At 41.6% G+C, this 17,150-nt stretch overlaps 2 protein-coding genes across 7 annotated transcripts; one reads left to right on the forward strand and one right to left on the reverse strand.

The window, feature by feature from the left end:
• The first annotated feature begins 1,022 nt into the window (after positions 1-1,022).
• LOC115201042 (chromobox protein homolog 1-like) lies at positions 1,023-6,882 on the forward strand. 5 transcript variants are annotated; one of them, XM_029764266.1, is made up of 6 exons: positions 1,023-1,365; positions 2,346-2,430; positions 5,172-5,373; positions 5,502-5,664; positions 5,746-5,840; positions 6,134-6,882. In XM_029764266.1, exons 2-6 carry the CDS (start codon positions 2,376-2,378, stop codon positions 6,276-6,278), a joined length of 660 nt encoding a protein of 219 aa, XP_029620126.1. In that variant the 5' UTR covers positions 1,023-1,365; positions 2,346-2,375; the 3' UTR covers positions 6,279-6,882. The 5 variants fall into 5 exon arrangements, with proteins under 5 accessions (XP_029620126.1, XP_029620125.1, XP_029620127.1 ...); XM_029764265.1 differs by having other exon boundaries at positions 1,028-1,365; positions 5,148-5,373; XM_029764267.1 differs by having other exon boundaries at positions 1,030-1,365; positions 5,102-5,373.
• A 153-nt stretch (positions 6,883-7,035) lies between these two features.
• Positions 7,036-17,008, reverse strand: LOC115201041 (endoplasmic reticulum membrane sensor NFE2L1). 2 transcript variants are annotated; one of them, XM_029764261.1, is made up of 6 exons: positions 16,772-17,008; positions 14,386-15,247; positions 11,129-11,347; positions 10,942-11,034; positions 10,684-10,830; positions 7,036-10,602 (listed from the first exon to the last, which is right to left on the reverse strand). In XM_029764261.1, the coding sequence occupies exons 2-6, from the start codon at positions 14,938-14,940 to the stop codon at positions 9,223-9,225; spliced, it is 2,394 nt and encodes a 797-aa protein (XP_029620121.1). In that variant the 5' UTR covers positions 14,941-15,247; positions 16,772-17,008; the 3' UTR covers positions 7,036-9,222. The 2 variants fall into 2 exon arrangements, with proteins under 2 accessions (XP_029620121.1, XP_029620122.1); XM_029764262.1 differs by lacking the exon at positions 16,772-17,008 and adding an exon at positions 16,056-16,730.
• Between the last annotated feature and the right edge of the window lie 142 nt (positions 17,009-17,150).

A 17,150-nucleotide genomic window follows, 5' to 3' on the forward strand; every position in this document is an offset into this window, starting at 1 on the left:
AATAAAAAACTTCACAATCATTTCAATGGTCTTGTTATCATCAATAGTAACATAAGTATTTTGCAAGGTTTTCCCAAAATTCTGACACAAATTCAAAGAACAAGTGAGACAGCTGGGTTTTCTGTGAAAAAAAGTGAGAATCTATCATCAATAGCCATACATTTGGATAACATAGAATTACATGGATATATCTTATGTTAAACTTTGAAGTGCACTTCCTTAACTTTGCTTGGTATACAATATTTGTAAGGCCTTAACCATGCATTTTTCCAGACAATGTCAGGAATAAGCATGTTCCAGAAAAATGTTCCTCTCGGTGTAAGTTGGTTTTGTGAATGAAGAATTTGCTTTATATATTTATTACAACAAGATTTCTCAGGTAAGCCCATGCCTTCCAATCTGAGTTCTGGATAAGCTTTGCGATCATTACCAAAGCTAAGATGAGTTTTCATTAGTGTAGTTAGACCACTGGGAACGGCTTTGATCACAGAAATAAACTATCTGAAAGGTATTGGAAACTCTTTCAATGTTATAAATTGTTCATATGTAAGAATATTACCCCTGTTGTCGAAAACATCAAGAACAAAGTCAATATTCCTCTCACGCCAGCTGGGGTAGAACAATGACTTATTCCTTACAGTTACGTCTGAATTATTCCACAAAAGAGCTTTATGTTGGGAAAGATTTTGCAGGAAACATATTTTCTAGGCCATTAAAGCTTGTTGGTGAAACCTAGCCAATTTAGCGGGTAATCTTTCAGGAATATAATTACATAAAAAAAAATGGAAGACCTCCCAATTTATTAAATACATTATTTGGAATTAAAGGTATGGAATGAGAGGTGTTTCTGTTAAATAAAATGACGTCAGTCGCAACGTAATATCGGTTTCCGGGCAAACTCAAAATCATTTAGTTTTATTAAATTACAAACTCGCCCGTTTACGTTCATGTTAAATGTTATATCACCGACACTTGTTATGGACAGGACACAATTATTCGCATTCAGAAGAAAACGCTGGGTTGTTCGAGCGGGGCGGATAGATACCTCGCTCGCACGCTCACTTCAGCTCGAACGACTAGCTAATCTCCACAACATCTGGGAAACCTAGCTACACGAGGACTTGCTTCGTCGAGATAATCCACACAATGTGGAATCGATGCATGTGTACAAACGTCGTTTTTTTTTATGATCGGACATTAAGGGGGCGGACACGATCTATTTAGCTTACACAAGCTCATATTTGATTGAATATAATCAACTAAACTGATTTATATAAGAAATTTTAATCGAGGTTATTTTTCGAATCATATCTCAACATCATTTAAAGACAGACTATTTTTCACTATCGAATAACTCGTTTTGAGGTGAGTTAACGCTCCATGAATTATATCCTTGCTCTCTCTACGTTAGCTACCTGCACGTTTTGTGTTGGGAAATAGTTTCTAGCTACTGTTATATAGCGACAGCGTGTATCTAACTACGGAAAGATAATATACAATGCATTCCCATATACATTGCGCCTTTGTTAGATTACTTAGCTAGATAGCTAACGCATTCAGAATGGGCATGCTAGCGGAGTAACGCTGCTTTTGTTTTCTTTTTTAAACCAATATGGAGGAGAGTGGCGTGTATACTAGAAGTGGAGAGCTCGTCCGTGTCACTGCTGGTCCATGACCATGACTCTAAATGCTGGCTAACTAGTTCACGTTAAATAGCTCAATAACACAGGCAGCAAGCTAGACTGCTAACTGAAGAGTTTTCAAACCATCTTTAGCTAACTGATCACTATTTGCACATCATGATACAGTATGACCAAATCATTTCATAACGACCTTTGACTTTGGTATCACCTCGTATTGTAAGCGGTAGCTAGCTAGCCCTCCGATTGTTCAGATTGAAGGATGTGTGTTAACTCACCATCTCCTGCATGATTGCCACGGTAATTAAAATTGGAACTGCCAGTGGCCAACCTATCCATAGTCTCTGCCTTCTATTGAGCGCTGTGCTCATTGGATGTTTGACATTTGCGCACTGGTCTCTTACTGCACATGCCTTTTAATTATCTACCCCCAAAAAGAACAAAATACTGTGACATTAGGCATAGTAAACCTGTAATAACCAAGTTTTTACATAATTTTTTACTCACCTATGCAAAGGGCCCCTGTTAGAGAACTGGAAACAAGACTGTAACTACCAATTGGGGAGAAAGGGGTAAAACGTACAAAAAAATGTATATATAGACATGTAGCCACTGATGAATCGCCTTCTCTCCAATGCTATTTTGTTTCCTGTCTACCTTTTATTGATTCCTGACCCTCATTGCCCTATTCTTGACTTTGACCAGGAACCAACTGCTGGTCCCACGGTCTACCTGATGAGTATGAGCGAGTCTACAGAACCTTCTAATGATGCTCCCACTCTTACTGAAGGTCTTATAACATTTTTCATATATACAATGTCACTGTGTTGTCTGTGTGGGGCAAGGGAGCATATGTTTTTGCAAAACTCAAGCTGCTATTTCTACTAACAAATATACTTCTGCAGCAATGGGTAAACATAGGCGTTTATCATTTATGTGTGGCACTCAGTGTTGAGTTTCCCATCTACCTCTCATTTGTTTAACTGAATTACAGTATATCAATTCAAAAGGTGAGGCTATTTGTCTCACAAGATGCCATAGAGCAGGGCTCTCCAACCCTGTTCCTGGAGAGCTACCATCCTGTAGGTTTTCACTATAACCCCAGTTGTAAGTAACCCGATTCAGTTTATCAACAAGTTAATTATAAGAATTAGGTGTTTGATTAAGGTTGGAGTGAAAACCTACAAGATGTTAGCTCTCTGGGAACAGGGTTGGAGAGCCTTGCCATAGATCTTAGCATTTGTAGGCTTTAAAGGGACAATCTGCAGCTGCTACATCCATTTTTGATAAAGATGAGCAAAAAAAAACCGGTATTAAAATAAATAATAAACATTGAGCTATTGTATCCTCAAAAAAAGTGGAATTATTTTATACAAATACAATTGCTTAGAGATTTTGTTAAAAATGTAAAAGAAAATACATTTAAAAAAGATAGGGGTCAAAATTATTAGCACCCCTGTTTTCAATACTCTAGCACCCTCCTCTTATGAGGATAACGGCACTGAGTCTTTTTCTAAAATGTTTTATGAGATTGGAGAACACATTGGGAGGGGTCTTAGACCAATCCTCCATTACGAATCTTCCCAGATCCTTGATATTTGTCTGCCTTATGGACGGCCCTCTTCAAAATCAAACCACTGGTTTTCAACGGGTTCATGTCCAGAGACTGAGATGGCCATTGGGAAATGTAGATTTTTTTGGTGGATTTTGATATGTGCTTGGGATTATTATCACAAACAAATGTAAACGCAGTTGTCTTGAAATCACCATAAATCCAGAGAAGGCCAGACTTAGATGACAAAGTTTGACAATTTGCCCATGAGAGACTGCCTGTTAAAGTGAGAACAGCACAACAAGGTGAGTCCAAAAATGTGTTGTACGCTGCTGCATAAATAATATACCAGAGAGATGTGTATACTGTAGCTAAGAAAGTAATACTAAGAGTATATTGTGTAGTAAGCTGTTAGTAGCCCATGTGGCTCACCCTAATAATTTGGTCTATTTTCCTCTCTTAATTTCACTTACTGTTCTGACTTGGTGGTGCACATGTAGCCTATAACCTGTTTTAGAGAAATGTAATCATTGAATATTGTAAGAGCTGTCATTGTCTGCTTATATGGCCCCTTTATTTATCATACGGTTCTGACTTGGTGTACAGGGAGAACACTGTAAGAACGGCCAATGTTCTGAATTCTGTCGCTGTACATTTCAAAAGTGCTGAACAAATAGTTATATTGACTACGTCTGTCCTAGCTCGCTTATTAATGTCTTAATAGAATTTACGGATTTCCTCTTATCTGCTTGTCGTCCCTTATGCCATAGTTTGTACATCTCAATTGTCAGTAGAAACCACATTTGTTTAAGCAAGTCAGGCATATAAGCTATGTTTTTTTTCAACGGCAGTAAATGAGGCTGAATGAACTGTTTCGCTGCCAGACAAGGCTCTGCTGATAGCCAGGTGTAGCAGTGGTAAGGTGTTGGGACTGCTGTTGGGACAGATTTATGTAAGCCCTAACAGTTTGTGGGCGGTTTGTCACCTTTATGGTGCAATTAATGTATTGTTTAGTGTTGTGTAGTGGCTTTACTGGCATGCATCCCCAACATTATGTTTGTGTTTGCCCCACCAAGATTTACATGCCAGTAAATCTGAAGCTTGGCCGCAAGTGGATCTTGCAGCAAGATAATAACCCCAAGCACACATCAAATTCTACAAAGAAATGGTTAATTGACCACAAAATCAACATTTTGCAATGGCCATCTGTCTCTGGATATGAACCCCATTGAAAACGTATAGTTTGAATTGTCAGAGGGCCGTCCATAAGCGCAGATGAAGGATAGCAAGAATCTGGCAATATTCTGTATAGAGGAATGGTCTAAGATCCTTCCAAATGTGTTCTTCAATCTCATCAAACATTTTAGAAAAAGGATTGGTGCCGTTATCCTTGCAAGGGGAGGGTGCTGGAAAACTTTACTCCTATCTTTTAGACTTTCTCTATGACTACAAACAAAATCTCTTTCCCTTTTTAATATATATATTTTTTTTTTACATACAATATTGCTCAGGATTGTTTTGCTTATCTTTATCAAGGGTGCCAATAATTTCAGTCATGACTGAATACACATTCATTCTTGAAGAATATAACTTATAAATGCCTCATTAACTTAGTTAAACTGTCGTACCCCATCAGAACCCAAAATATAATTGTTTTTCTCCAATGTTTGTAAACAGTAAATGTATACAAATACTCTATAGCCTCAAAACATGCTTAAAACTATCATTTTGATATATTGGGTGGTCAGTCCTTGCAACCATAGCGCTGTCTATACATTTAAGATTGGTTACATTTCTCCAGCCCCATCCCTTAGCTTTTTACCAAAACAGAGGCGGGACGGCACTTTATTGTTTCAACTGGGGTTAACCCCTTTAATGAAAAGTTCAGTATAAGTGTCACCGTCAACAGAGTGGGCGTTTTCTGGAGCCGTGATTTGCTGCTCCTGCACCCACAGCCGACATTAACCCTGCGCCCACAGCCATCATTCCACCTGCACCCACGGCCCCCACCCAGTCTGAGGTGACGATGACGACACCGGCTGAGAAGACACAGGAGAAGGCAGCTGAGGATGTGGTGGCCGTGGAGGAAGAGGAAGAAGAATATGTGGTGGAGAAAGTTTTGAATCGAAGGGTGGTGAAAGGGAGAGTGGAGTACCTTCTTAAGTGGAAAGGCTTTTCGGAGTGAGTTTACACAATACAGATGTGATATATTTTTTATCCCTATGTGGAATGCTTGTATTGACCAAACAAAACCCCTCTCACTCCAATGCCATTTTCTGGCTTAATTAACACTGCTTTTGTTTCTTCAGTGATGACAACACATGGGAGCCAGAGGATAATTTGGACTGTCCCGACCTGATTTCACTGTTTCTGCAGAAACAGAAATCCGCTCATGAGTCTGTAGGCAAGAGGAAGTCTGCAGAGCCTAATGTGGGAGGAGAGGAAAGTCGACCCAAGAAGAGAAAAGATGACGTGAGTTGTAAAGACAAGCGCGTACACAGATGGAATCATTTAGTCTTTTTCACATTGAGTGACACTCGCCCTTTGTTTTAGCCAGAGAAACTAAGGGGCTTCACTCGAGGTTTGGATCCAGAAAGGATTATTGGCGCCACTGACTCCACTGGAGAACTCATGTTCCTCATGAAATGGTTTGTATAGCCCTTAATTGCCCTATTCATTTTTATAAAATGTTTTACCTTTATGCTACTAGACCTAATCATGCAGCAGTCGCAAGTCAATATACCTGTCAATTCCCATAACCCTGTGTTCTGTTTATCATGCCTATGCATCAATAAAAAAAGTGGATCCATTTCCTTTAATCTCTTCATTCTATGCATCCTAACCTATTTCATAGCGCCACTACAATCCCTGAACAAGCCAGAACCCACCACTTAAGTACTCATCCAACTCGTGGTTCTCTTTACACGGCCTGTTCTTGTAGGAAAAACTCAGATGAAGCAGACCTGGTACCAGCGAAGGAAGCAAATGTGAAGTGTCCACAGGTGGTCATATCCTTCTATGAGGAACGGCTCACGTGGCACTCTTACCCCACCGAGGAGGAGGAGAAGAAGGACGACAAGAACTAGCCGTTTTGGAGGTGTGAGGTATCAAGCTGGTTCTGAAGACTGTAGAGGTAGTGTCAAGGGCTTAGGGGGCTCTAGGCAAAGGGTCTGAGACAAGCATGACAGCACATGGACTCCCTTTTTGGTTTTATATCACCCATCAGGTTAAAATCTGGATATGACCAAAGTCAATACAGGCTATGGGTTCTCTTGAGAAATCACAACCCTGGAAGAAATGTATAATGTAGTGTTAAATGTTTTAAGATTCACTCTAGTGACCATTTGGATACTACGAGATCATTTTCACAGGGCAGTTGACTAAGAGGTCTAGGCCTTGTACATTACTGTGTAGGCTGGTGGAAATGTTATCATTCATAGTCTTGTAAACAAGTCAACGGTGCCATTTAGTTTTATGTAAATGTTTTGTAGCTTATAGTGCAAAACAATGTTAATCTTTGCTCATTTTGTGACCGTTTTAGTGTATTGAGGTGACAACACATTTTTGAAAACCATGTTTTTTTTTTTTTACTTTGCTCATTTGTCCATCTTATTCTAACATTTTCATAAACAGGACTTGCTTGTCTGTTTTTGGAGAATAAACAACTTGTTACAATTGTCATCTGTCTCATACTGACAGAGTCTAAGCTTCAAATTTGTGTAAATAGTTGGATACATTAAGGCCTTATGTATTTATCTTCACAAAACCTAATGATCAGACATTCTATTCCCCCCAAATGGACACATTTCATCTTATTATTAAATCATGCAAATGATGCAGTCACAGATGAAAATAAACACTTTATTAATTAATAAAATAACAATCCCAGATTGCCAGCAAATATTTAAATGTAAACCAAAGAAAATACATAACCAAAGCAGGGGCTGTGCAAAATGCAGACAAACTACAGAAAAGAATGACAAAAGGAGAAAATATTTACAGAACAAACAAGACCATTAACAAAAGCAGCACTAAGAAGTAATAACTTAAATGGGCTTTGCATTGTGTTGCAATGCAGGTGAACGTTTGCGCGTCTTAAATATCAAATGTTTTCTGAAGTGCGAGAACAAACAACTTTCTTCATTTAAATTGAGACAGCAACTTTTTTCCCCCTACGAAATAATTAGTACTGCATGAAACATCTGTTTAAAAGCGAAAGTATTTTTACTTTGGCTCCCCTCGGAGGGTAATGATGACAAGAACTATGAAAGTTATGTGGATGAAGAAGAACATAGGACATTCATCAGTGCAGCGACTTAGTTCTTTCCCATCCTTCACTGTAGATCTGGGGTTCACAAATGTACTCATTCTCTTTAAACAGCTATCTCTGCTGCATTAATAAATGGCCTAGTCTTTTTTTGATTAGGGGTACATGCTAAAACACAATTTGACCCCAAAAAACACATAAGCTCAGGCAATAGCACTTCTAATGTTCTGATAAGTCCAATAACCTTTTGTTCTCAAAACCATCGAATTTAGAAATGTGCTTGTGAAACAAAGGCATTCGAAAACAAGGCTCTCACTTCACATATTATCCTTGTCAGTTCACTCAGTTCGATTCAATTGGTTTACAATTCTAAATGACACGTATGACCGTAGACTATTAAAGCTGACAACTAGGCTATTCATCAACTGTCTTGTCCATTGCTTCAGGTAACTATCAAATAGAATGACAACTCTTTCAAAGGCTACCACTGCAATTACTCGACAGCCGAACGGCTCATCTGTCACCTTACAAAGAAACAAACCAACCTAATGATAGTAAAGTTGGGAGCATTTGATTTGTAATAAAACGGGACACTTCCACAGGGTTGCAGTTCATACAATACTTCCTGCAAAGACGGCTATCAAAATCAATATTCCCTGGCCTGTAAAATTCCTGCAATGTGGTTACAGGCACAACACACAGTGTGTGATGCAATAAGGGCAGGGAGTAGACCCAACATGATGAAGCTAGACTTATAACCTAGCTTATTCTGGACAGTATGAGGATGTGTGGAAAACGAAAAGACTACCAGCAGAGCTCACCCTTAAACCTGCGGCAGACGGATAGCCAGAGACACGGCACGATGCATACAGCCAAGCCTTAGAAGGACAAATTACAGAGCTATATAGATATACAGAAGCTGATACATTTGTAACGCAGCGTGTGCCTTCTTCCTCAGCGTTCCATCTCCTATACTTGTCATGTTCCACCATCGTGGCAAGCCCAAGAATACTCTCCAAGCCTCTTTTGTGTTCCAGTGTCCTACATCAAAGGGACTCAAAGTCAATGGCCAGTCAAAAACGGTGGTATTTGTAATAAACACATTTTGAATGAGTGCAGTGTCAGACTAGCTAGACATTTGCTTAGAGTACAAGTGAAGTGCACAACACATTTGGTTAGTATCGGCGGTATTGTTAAGATAATGGTATCCTGGATGATGGACTCGCTTTACCCCACTGGTATCTTAACCTTTGACATCTCCAGGCCCTGTCTTAGCTTTCCTCTACATGTGCAACTTCTACTTACTCCAGAAACAGTCACTCCAAGGCCCAAGCAAGAAAACTGGTTTAACATTCCGTTCAAAGCTGACTAACAATAGACCGGAATTTACACCCAGTTTCATGTTGACTTAATGTTAGTTTTACCTTTAACTCTGACTTCACTTGATACCACTCCCTTCACTTCATAACATGAAGTAATAACATCATGGCCTGGTGCCCTTCTTTTCCTTGTTTGTTCCTTTTTTTCCACCCAAACAATGAAAATTCAGTACTCAAATTAAGAACTTCTGCTTCAAAGTCGTTTCCCAGAGAAAACACAGGAACCACAAAAGAAAAGGAAAAAAACCTAATGCAGGAAAAGTAGTCAACAATGCAGTTTCTCCTCACAAGAATCTTCTCAAAGGAAAAAAGACCTCTCTTGCATCTGCAGAAATCTTTCTTAGTGATTTTAGCTAAATGAAAGAAAAGGCAACAGCTTCCTCCTCACTTCTTTTTGTCCTTTTGTTTCTTTTCGGCCTTACGGGTTTGCTGATCTGTCATGGTGCGGGGCATGATCAGAACGCTGCCGTCGGCGCTGTACTGGAGCGAGTACTCGCTGGGGGGGTAGGGCTGGCCCTCCTCATCCCGAAGCTGGGTGAACACCTCCTGGTAGAGGCTTTGCACTTTCTGCTTCATCTGGCGGATGGAGCGAATAAACTCCATCTTCTCCTTCAGCAGCCGCGCCTTGTCACGACGCAGGTCGTGCACCCCTTGCTCCAGGTTGATGATGGTATCCAGCTTGCGCTTGCGGCAGTTCTGGGCCGCCATCTTGTTCTTGCCACGTCTACGAATGTCGCGGACGAGGGCCAGTTGGGCCTCGCTCAGATGGTGCTTGGACAGAAGCTCGTTGAACTCCTCCACAGGCAGATTTATGATCTTCTCGTTTGAGAAGGGGATCTTCATGGCCCGAGCCCGTCGCTCATCGCGACTCGACTGTTTGTCCAGGAAGTCCTGTTGGGGCTTAAGCTTTGACTGCTTCTCACGGCCCATTTTCTTGCCAGTGGGAATCGGTAGCTCTAGGTGTTCATCGAACGATGAAGACAGTGGTAAATTGTAGGTGTGATTGTGGTTGATGTTGTCGAGCTGAGGGAGCCCGTGGAACTGGGAGGGGTCCTGGTAGCTCATGCGGCAGAGCTTGTTGAACTCGGGCTGGTAGCCCCCCACAGCGCCTTCTTCTGGTTCCACGGCAGCTGACTCCGAGTCAGTGCTGTATCCCACAGCCCCTTCCTCTGAGAAGGTGGCAGAGGTGGAGGAGGAGGAAGCGGCGGAGGAGCAGGAGGTCTCAGAGCTGCTCGGGGAGGCCGGGCTGTGACTGGAGTCTAGGGAGAGGCCTGAGTCCGAGTCGAGTTCATCCTCCAGCTGAGAGGCCTGGGCCTGGTTGAAGCCCTCCTCCATTGCCAGGTCCAGCAGACTGATCTCATCCAGCATAGACTCCTCCAGCAGAGTGCTGAAGGGATCAGGCAACACTGGAGTGCAAGTGATGTTGTTGGTGCTGTTCAGAGGCGGTGGGAGAAAGAGTCCAGTCAGATTGGTGGCTCCGAATGTAGAGTTGACGTTGGAGGAGTTGCTGGAGGACATTCTAAGCAAGGGGGTCCGTGGGGTGCTAGTGGCATCCATCTCTGGATTGAAAAGTGTGGGAAAGTCCTGGCTGCAGCTAGGGAGGGAGGCCTGGTGAAGGCTGACATCTTGGTGAATAAGGGTGGAGGAACGAGTAAGTCCAAAGCTTCCAACTGAGCCGGACTCACTTGTGCTGCCACTGGTATTGGTACTGTTGGAAGTAGTGCTGAGGAAGGAGTTCTCTGAGGTGTTATTAACCTCCATTTCCTTCAAAAGAGAAAATAATTGTAAGAAACTTTTTTTTTTTTTTACTGGAGAACCAGTTGTGATTAAAGCGCAAGTACAAACCTGTAGTTCCATGATAGCCATGATGTCTTGCCACTGCTGCTCCAGGTCCAACTGGGGCAACGGGGGAGGCAGTGGTAGGCCCCGAGATGTGGATGGAGCTTCTTCATTGGCCACCACAAGCTCAGCTGTGACTACAGGGGCTGGAAACTGATAAGATGTTTACCTTTAAAAGTCTCACAATTGTTTTTTTGATTTCCATAGACTATAATGTTAATCTAGCATTTGTAACGTCATAAAACAGCATGCAAATGTCTTTACCTCAGGAGATTCTTCTCCGAAAGGGAAGGTGGCCTCCAGCAGCCTTAGGCATTCCTGCAGGGACAGTGAGGTCTGAGAGCCAAGGCCTGGGATCTGGGGGAGGGGCAGACAGCACAGAAGTCACTCCCTTTACTATCAACTACAGTGGACACACAAGATCATGAACACAATCTGTTCCCTTAGCTACCTGCTCTGGTATGCTCTCCCCGGTCTCTCCATCCACAGGCTGAGCCTCTTGAAGGTTCACTCCATTCCTCCATCTCTCCTGTGCCTCTGCTCTTTCCTCCTCCTCTGGGCTGGGCTTTTCCGCCTCACTCTCCTTCTGGCGACTGCTATAGTTGAACACTTCCCGTCCTGCGCCAAGGTCGATGTCCTGTCGCCACAGGATGTCAATCAAATCGATGTCCTGAAAAATGATTTTTCACATGAAAAATGATGTGAAAAAGATGTTAGGACTACAAAGAAAAGAGCCCCCTTGATTGAGTTGCACAACATCTTGTCTTACACAACTTAATTCAAAATAAAAAGCACTTCAAGGAGAGAGAACTACAGTGCCTTGAGAAAGTATTCACACCCCTTGACTTTTTCAACAAATTTTTTTTTACAGCCCGAATTTAAAATTTATTATATTTAGATGCGTCACTGGCCTACACACAATAGCCAATAATGTCAAAGTGGAATAATGTTTTTGGAAATGTTTACAAATTAATTAAAAGCTGAAGTCTTGAGTCCATAAGTATTCAACCCTTTTGTTATGTCAAGCCTAAATAAGTTCAGGAGTAAACATTTGCTTAACAAGTCACATAATAAGTTGCATGGACTCACCGTGTGCAATAAGTGTTTAACATGATTTTTGAATGACTACCTCATCTCTGTACCCCACACATACAATTATCTGTAAGGTCCCTCAGTCGAGCAGTGAATTTCAAACACCGATTCAACCAGAAAGACCAGGGAGGTTTTCCAATGCCTCGCAAAGAAGGGCACCTATTGGTAGATGGGTAAAAATAAAAAAAAAGCAGACATTGAATATCCCTTTGAGCATGGTGAAGTTATTAAATTACACTTTGGAGGGTGTATAAATATACCCCGTCACTACAAAAGATACAGGCTTCCTTCCCAACTCAGTTGCCAGAGAGTGAGGAAACCGCTCAGGGATTTCACCATGAGGCCAATGGTGACTTTAAAACAGTTATAGAGTTTAATGGCTGAAAACTGAGAAAACTGAGGATGGATCAACAACTTTGTAGTTACACAACAATACTAACTTAAATGACAGAGTGAAAAGGAGGAAGCCTGTACATAATACAAATATTCCAAAATATTAATCCTGTTTGCAATAAGGAACTAAAGTAAAACTGCAAAAAAAGTGGCAAAGAAATTCAATTTATGTCATGATTACGAAGCGTTGTGTTTGGGGCAAATCCAACACAACACTGAGTACCGCTCTTCATATTTTAAAGCATGGTGGTGGCTGCATCACGTTATGGGTATGCTTGTCATCGGCAAGGACTAGGGAGTTTTTGGAGATAAAAAGAAACAGAATAGAGCTAAAACACAGGCAAAATCCTAGAGGAAAACCTGGTTTAGTCTGCTTTCCAACAGGCAAATGAATCTTTCAGAAGGACAATAACCTAAAACACAAGGCCAAATACACACTGGAGTTGCTTACCAAGATGACATTGAATGTTCCCGAGTGGCCTAGTTAGAGTTGATTCAAATCGGCTTGAAAATCTATGGCAAGACTTGAAAATGGCTGTCTAGCCATGATCAACAACCAACTTGATAGAGCTTAAAGAATTATTAAAATAATAATGTGCAAATATTGTACAATCCAGGTGTGCAAAGCTTTTAGACTTACTCAGAAAGACTCACAGCTGTAATCGCTGCCAAAGGTGATGCTAACATATTGACGCATGGGTGTGAATACTATTGTAAATGAGAATTCTGTATTTCATTTTCAATAATATAAAAAAACATTTTCACTTTTTCATTATGGGGTAGTGTGTGTGTAGATGGGTGAGAAGAAAAAATATATATAATCCATTTTCAATTCAGGCTGTATATAACACGTGGAATAAGTCAAGGGGTATGAATACTTTGATGGTACTGTACTTGACTGTGGTGCAAAAATCAAGGATGCCTATACCTGTGATACTGTTGGCTTTACATTTCGATATTTTCATCCTCAGGTCAACACAAGGTGAGATATATAATGCGATTTAAAGTAACTGTCCAGTCAAAATCTCCCTTTTAAAAGTTCATATTCAGTTAGCGCATACACAAATAATGTTGTTCACTCATCCTGTACTCTTGTGGCCAAAGCATAAATTGGAGGGGGAAAAAAACACTTAACAACCCACATCAAACGTGTGTCTCAAACAGACATGCTAGTTCCTCATAAAGGATGAGTTGGCCAATCAGCAGTCTACTGACATGAATATTTTTTCATGACCGGTATAGGCCGAGACAAGATTCTGTTGTTGGGGTATGCATGCCCACACCATTCCAACACAGAAAATCAGCTTTTTTAACATCGCTTTCCTTCCAAAAGATAATTATAATATGAGTGAAATGCTGAATTATAGGTCATATTTCATAGAAAATCATGGAACTTCAGATCATGTAAGCAGGGATGGGCAACTGATTGGGGTGGGGGCCTTAAAAAAATCATGAGGGGCCGAAGTGGCTTGCAGGTCTGCATACCCACATCCATGCATACCCACACATACATTTAGAGCTAGCCCTAGTCTTTGAGGCTTAAGTAAAATTTTGCCCCCCACCCTACCCTGAGCAAAACACTAGCTGACATGGGCTTATTGAGTGAATGGCAGTGACTGACATAAGTGGAAAAACTGCTGATGGACAACCAAATTTCAAAATTGCACTTTATGTATTCTACTATTCTAACTCAACATATTAAGTTGAGACCCCAACTGAGTTACTAATACACACACACACACACACACACACACACACACACACACACACACACACAGGCTGCTAGTTGCCCATCCCTGATGTAAGCCCACTAATGCAACCGTAGCCACTTAATTACCATAAAAGCATGTGATCCATTTGGAGACTTAGTTAATTCTACTTTAACAATGGCTTAGTGTCGCCCAAAACCACACTGCCTCCAAGTGGTGGTCCTGTGACTATTAGGGGCAAGGATGATTCTAATGCAAGGACATTACAATAATGCAAAAAACACATTACACAATAATGCCAGAAATAATTATATTTCATTAAAATGGTGATTTATCAAGGTTCACACATAAAAAGGCGTCTCTGATAGACAGCTATATACAGCAATCTGAGAAGTAGGCCTATTTCCTCCTAGTAACATATCCCTCCCTGTACATTACAATAGAAGTGCCATGCCCCTGCTTGCCTTGATCTCACCTCTACTCAGGCTCACAAGACTATCTCATGCTTTCCTACCTCTTTGGTGAGATCATCATTGCCATCCCTGTTGCGTTGCTCCTGGCTGTCCTCAGGGGCCACGGCTCCCAGGGTGCTGTCCTCTCCACTTGGGTTGTAGGTGGACTCAGGCGCTCCGCCGCCACCCCTCATGGTCGGGGTTTCGGAGTTGTTCACGTCCTCCAGGCCGGCCCCATTGTCCAGGGTGATGCTGGGGCTGGACTGGCTGGCGGCGGACACCACAGTCTCAGGGTCACGGTGCACCAGCCACGTGCTCAGCTCTGGACTGGGCACTGACAGGCGATCCAGCTGGCGCACCTGGTTCAGCAGCCGGCGGGTGGTAAAGAACTGGTCGAGGTCCACACTCTTGGGATGGATGCCATACCCGTCCAGCGTGTTGCGGAGGTTGTGGAACTGCGTTTGGGTGTAGGCCGAGCTGGGGCCTAAGATGATCTCCCGCAGTGGGGGCAGCTGATTGCTCAGGTAGGTGTCCAGGTCCACCCGCACCCCAATGAGACTCAGGAGGATGGTGAACTGAATCAGGCCCTCTGTGAAGTACTTTTTCAGGTAAAGCATTTCTTTACAAAGGAACAAAAAGTGAAGTAAAAAAGTAAAAAATGAACAGGGGACAAATTAGAGTGGCGCAATAGTTGATACTGAGATAAAGACTGGGATAAACAATGAAAGTATGACAATTGCAGCTATGACAGAAGAGGGACTTTCGCAACTTTCTCTTTTAGCAGTATTTTGCAGAGTTTGCTTAAAATGTGAATAGAATAGAGAGGGTTGCTGTGGTCTTGTATGTGCGCCCAATATCAGTCAAAAGGGTAAACTGTGTTCTAGGTCAGGCTTTGGTCTTCCCCATCAGTAAGTCCTCCCATACCTGCACAGACAGACAGACAGACAGAGAGAGATCAAGGCCAAATGAAACCTTGATACCTTTAAAAAAAATGTATGACAGGATAAAGAAATGTGAATTTGTTGAGTAAACAAGCTTAGATTAAATGTTAGGTTAAATGTCTTCCAACCTAAGCTGTGTACTACAGTATGATTTCACAGTAAAATATATATATAAAAAAATTACATTACAATGTCAAAAGAATATATTACATGACATTACATGACATATCTTGTCCGAACATTGTTCGGACAAGATGAAATGTGAGTATGGCCTCAGATGTTGAAACAAACAGGCTTTTCCTCAAACATGTACAATGGGCAGTCAGCCACAAACGATTTAAGATGACCAAATTGAATGATAACCAACATGAATAGCCAAATCAAACTAAACTCTAAACCATAAACCTAGCATATGCACTGCCAGTGAATGCAAAAACAAACCGGAACTCCTATTCCACATATTTCTATGGGAGGGAACAATAGACACATACTCCTTAGCAGCAAACCATCACATCGCCACTTCCTAAAGCAGTGGTGTTCAAACCTATCCTTGGGGACCCCCAGCTGTTCCATGTATTTGATATATTCCAAAGAAAGCACACCTGATTCCAATTGTCAACGAATCAAAAAGCCCTTGCGAGCCAGTTCAGGGCTACAATCAAATTGTTAACTGGGGGTCCCTGAGGAGGTTTGAAAACCACTCTCTCTAGAGAACACACTGTACCTCAACCCCAAGTCAAGATGACCAATTTGACATGCCAACCTGACAATGTACAACTGAAATGTATCACCTAGTCCAGTGCATAACAGGAATCGATGTGAAGGTGAAAGAGGGAGGGTCTCGGGTTCTCCTCCAGTAGCTACGCTTCATGACTCCCATCCCTAGCAGTCTCCCTCTCATCCATTTTCTTTTCAAGATGTGCAGCTTACCGATGTGTCACTCACACATACACAATTGCATTAAAATAATAGCAATAAAAACGATGCATCAGTCTATCTGTCAATAATGTTTAAAAGTAGGCAGCCGAACAACATCATAGCCAGCATCCACCGGTATTTCTCGTCCAGAGGGAAGTGTTGATAGCGCTCATTTCCGATATCAAGCAACCCCCTAGCAACAAGTGGCGCAGGGATGACTGGCAGGCTGGTGAACCATTCACAAACCAAGGATACGATCACAACGTGTGACTCTCAGAAACGTTAACCAATGGGGAAAAGATGGGGGCGGGATGTTGAGGTGACAGCAACGGGGAAGAGAAATTGCTAAAATGTACCGTTAGCTCGTTAACTGTTACTATGTATTTTAAAACAATGTGTTGCATTGCCAATCTCAACTAAACGTACACACAAGAAGCAGATAATGCATCCGCCTACTTTACGTCGCTTGTCCAAAACATTCAAGCGCAATTAGCTACAAGCTAACGTTATGTTGCTAGCCAACGTTGGCTATCTAGTAAAGCTAGTTGGCTAACGTTAGCTATCTAGCTAAAACCTATTTTATACTTACGCGTGGAGATTTTATACATCTGCCTGTATGCCCACAAGTCGGCCACCTCCTACAACCATTATTTGATTTCAGAAGAGTTCTCTCATATGTTTTATTAGCATTACACAATGTCATTATCCACCCTCTCCCCCCATTGAATGGCCCACCATGACTTGACAATATTTCCATAGGCTAGCCAACAGCGGCGCATCTGACACCAAAACACGCTTCCCACAGAGCATGCGTAGAACATTCTTGGGCGCATGTTTACATAATCGCAGTGAAAATCCCCGAATTTAATCGACTGGCTTGACAAATTAATTATTCAGTTAGTCAATTTTTTTTTTTTTTTTTTAAATCATGTCATATTAAGATTTAGAAATTATGGAAATTGAATACA

The sequence above is a fragment of the Salmo trutta genome, chromosome 10 (genome assembly GCF_901001165.1).
Source record: "Salmo trutta chromosome 10, fSalTru1.1, whole genome shotgun sequence".
NCBI classification, from domain to species: Eukaryota; Metazoa; Chordata; class Actinopteri; order Salmoniformes; family Salmonidae; genus Salmo; species Salmo trutta.

Bases quoted from the DNA above. Each gene is read 5' to 3' on its own strand.
- LOC115201042 (XM_029764263.1), top strand. The intron at 5,374-5,501 runs GTGAGTTTACAC...TTGTTTCTTCAG, and splicing joins AAGTGGAAAGGCTTTTCGGA to TGATGACAACACATGGGAGC. The intron at 5,665-5,745 runs GTGAGTTGTAAA...CCTTTGTTTTAG, and splicing joins CCAAGAAGAGAAAAGATGAC to CCAGAGAAACTAAGGGGCTT.
- LOC115201041 (XM_029764261.1), bottom strand. From the start codon at position 14,940: ATGCTTTACCTGAAAAAGTACTTCACAGAGGGCCTGATTCAGTTCACC. The intron at 11,348-14,385 runs GTAGGAAAGCAT...ATCATTTTTCAG, and splicing joins ATGATGATCTCACCAAAGAG to GACATCGATTTGATTGACAT. The intron at 10,831-10,941 runs GTAAAGACATTT...ACATCTTATCAG, and splicing joins TCGGAGAAGAATCTCCTGAG to TTTCCAGCCCCTGTAGTCAC.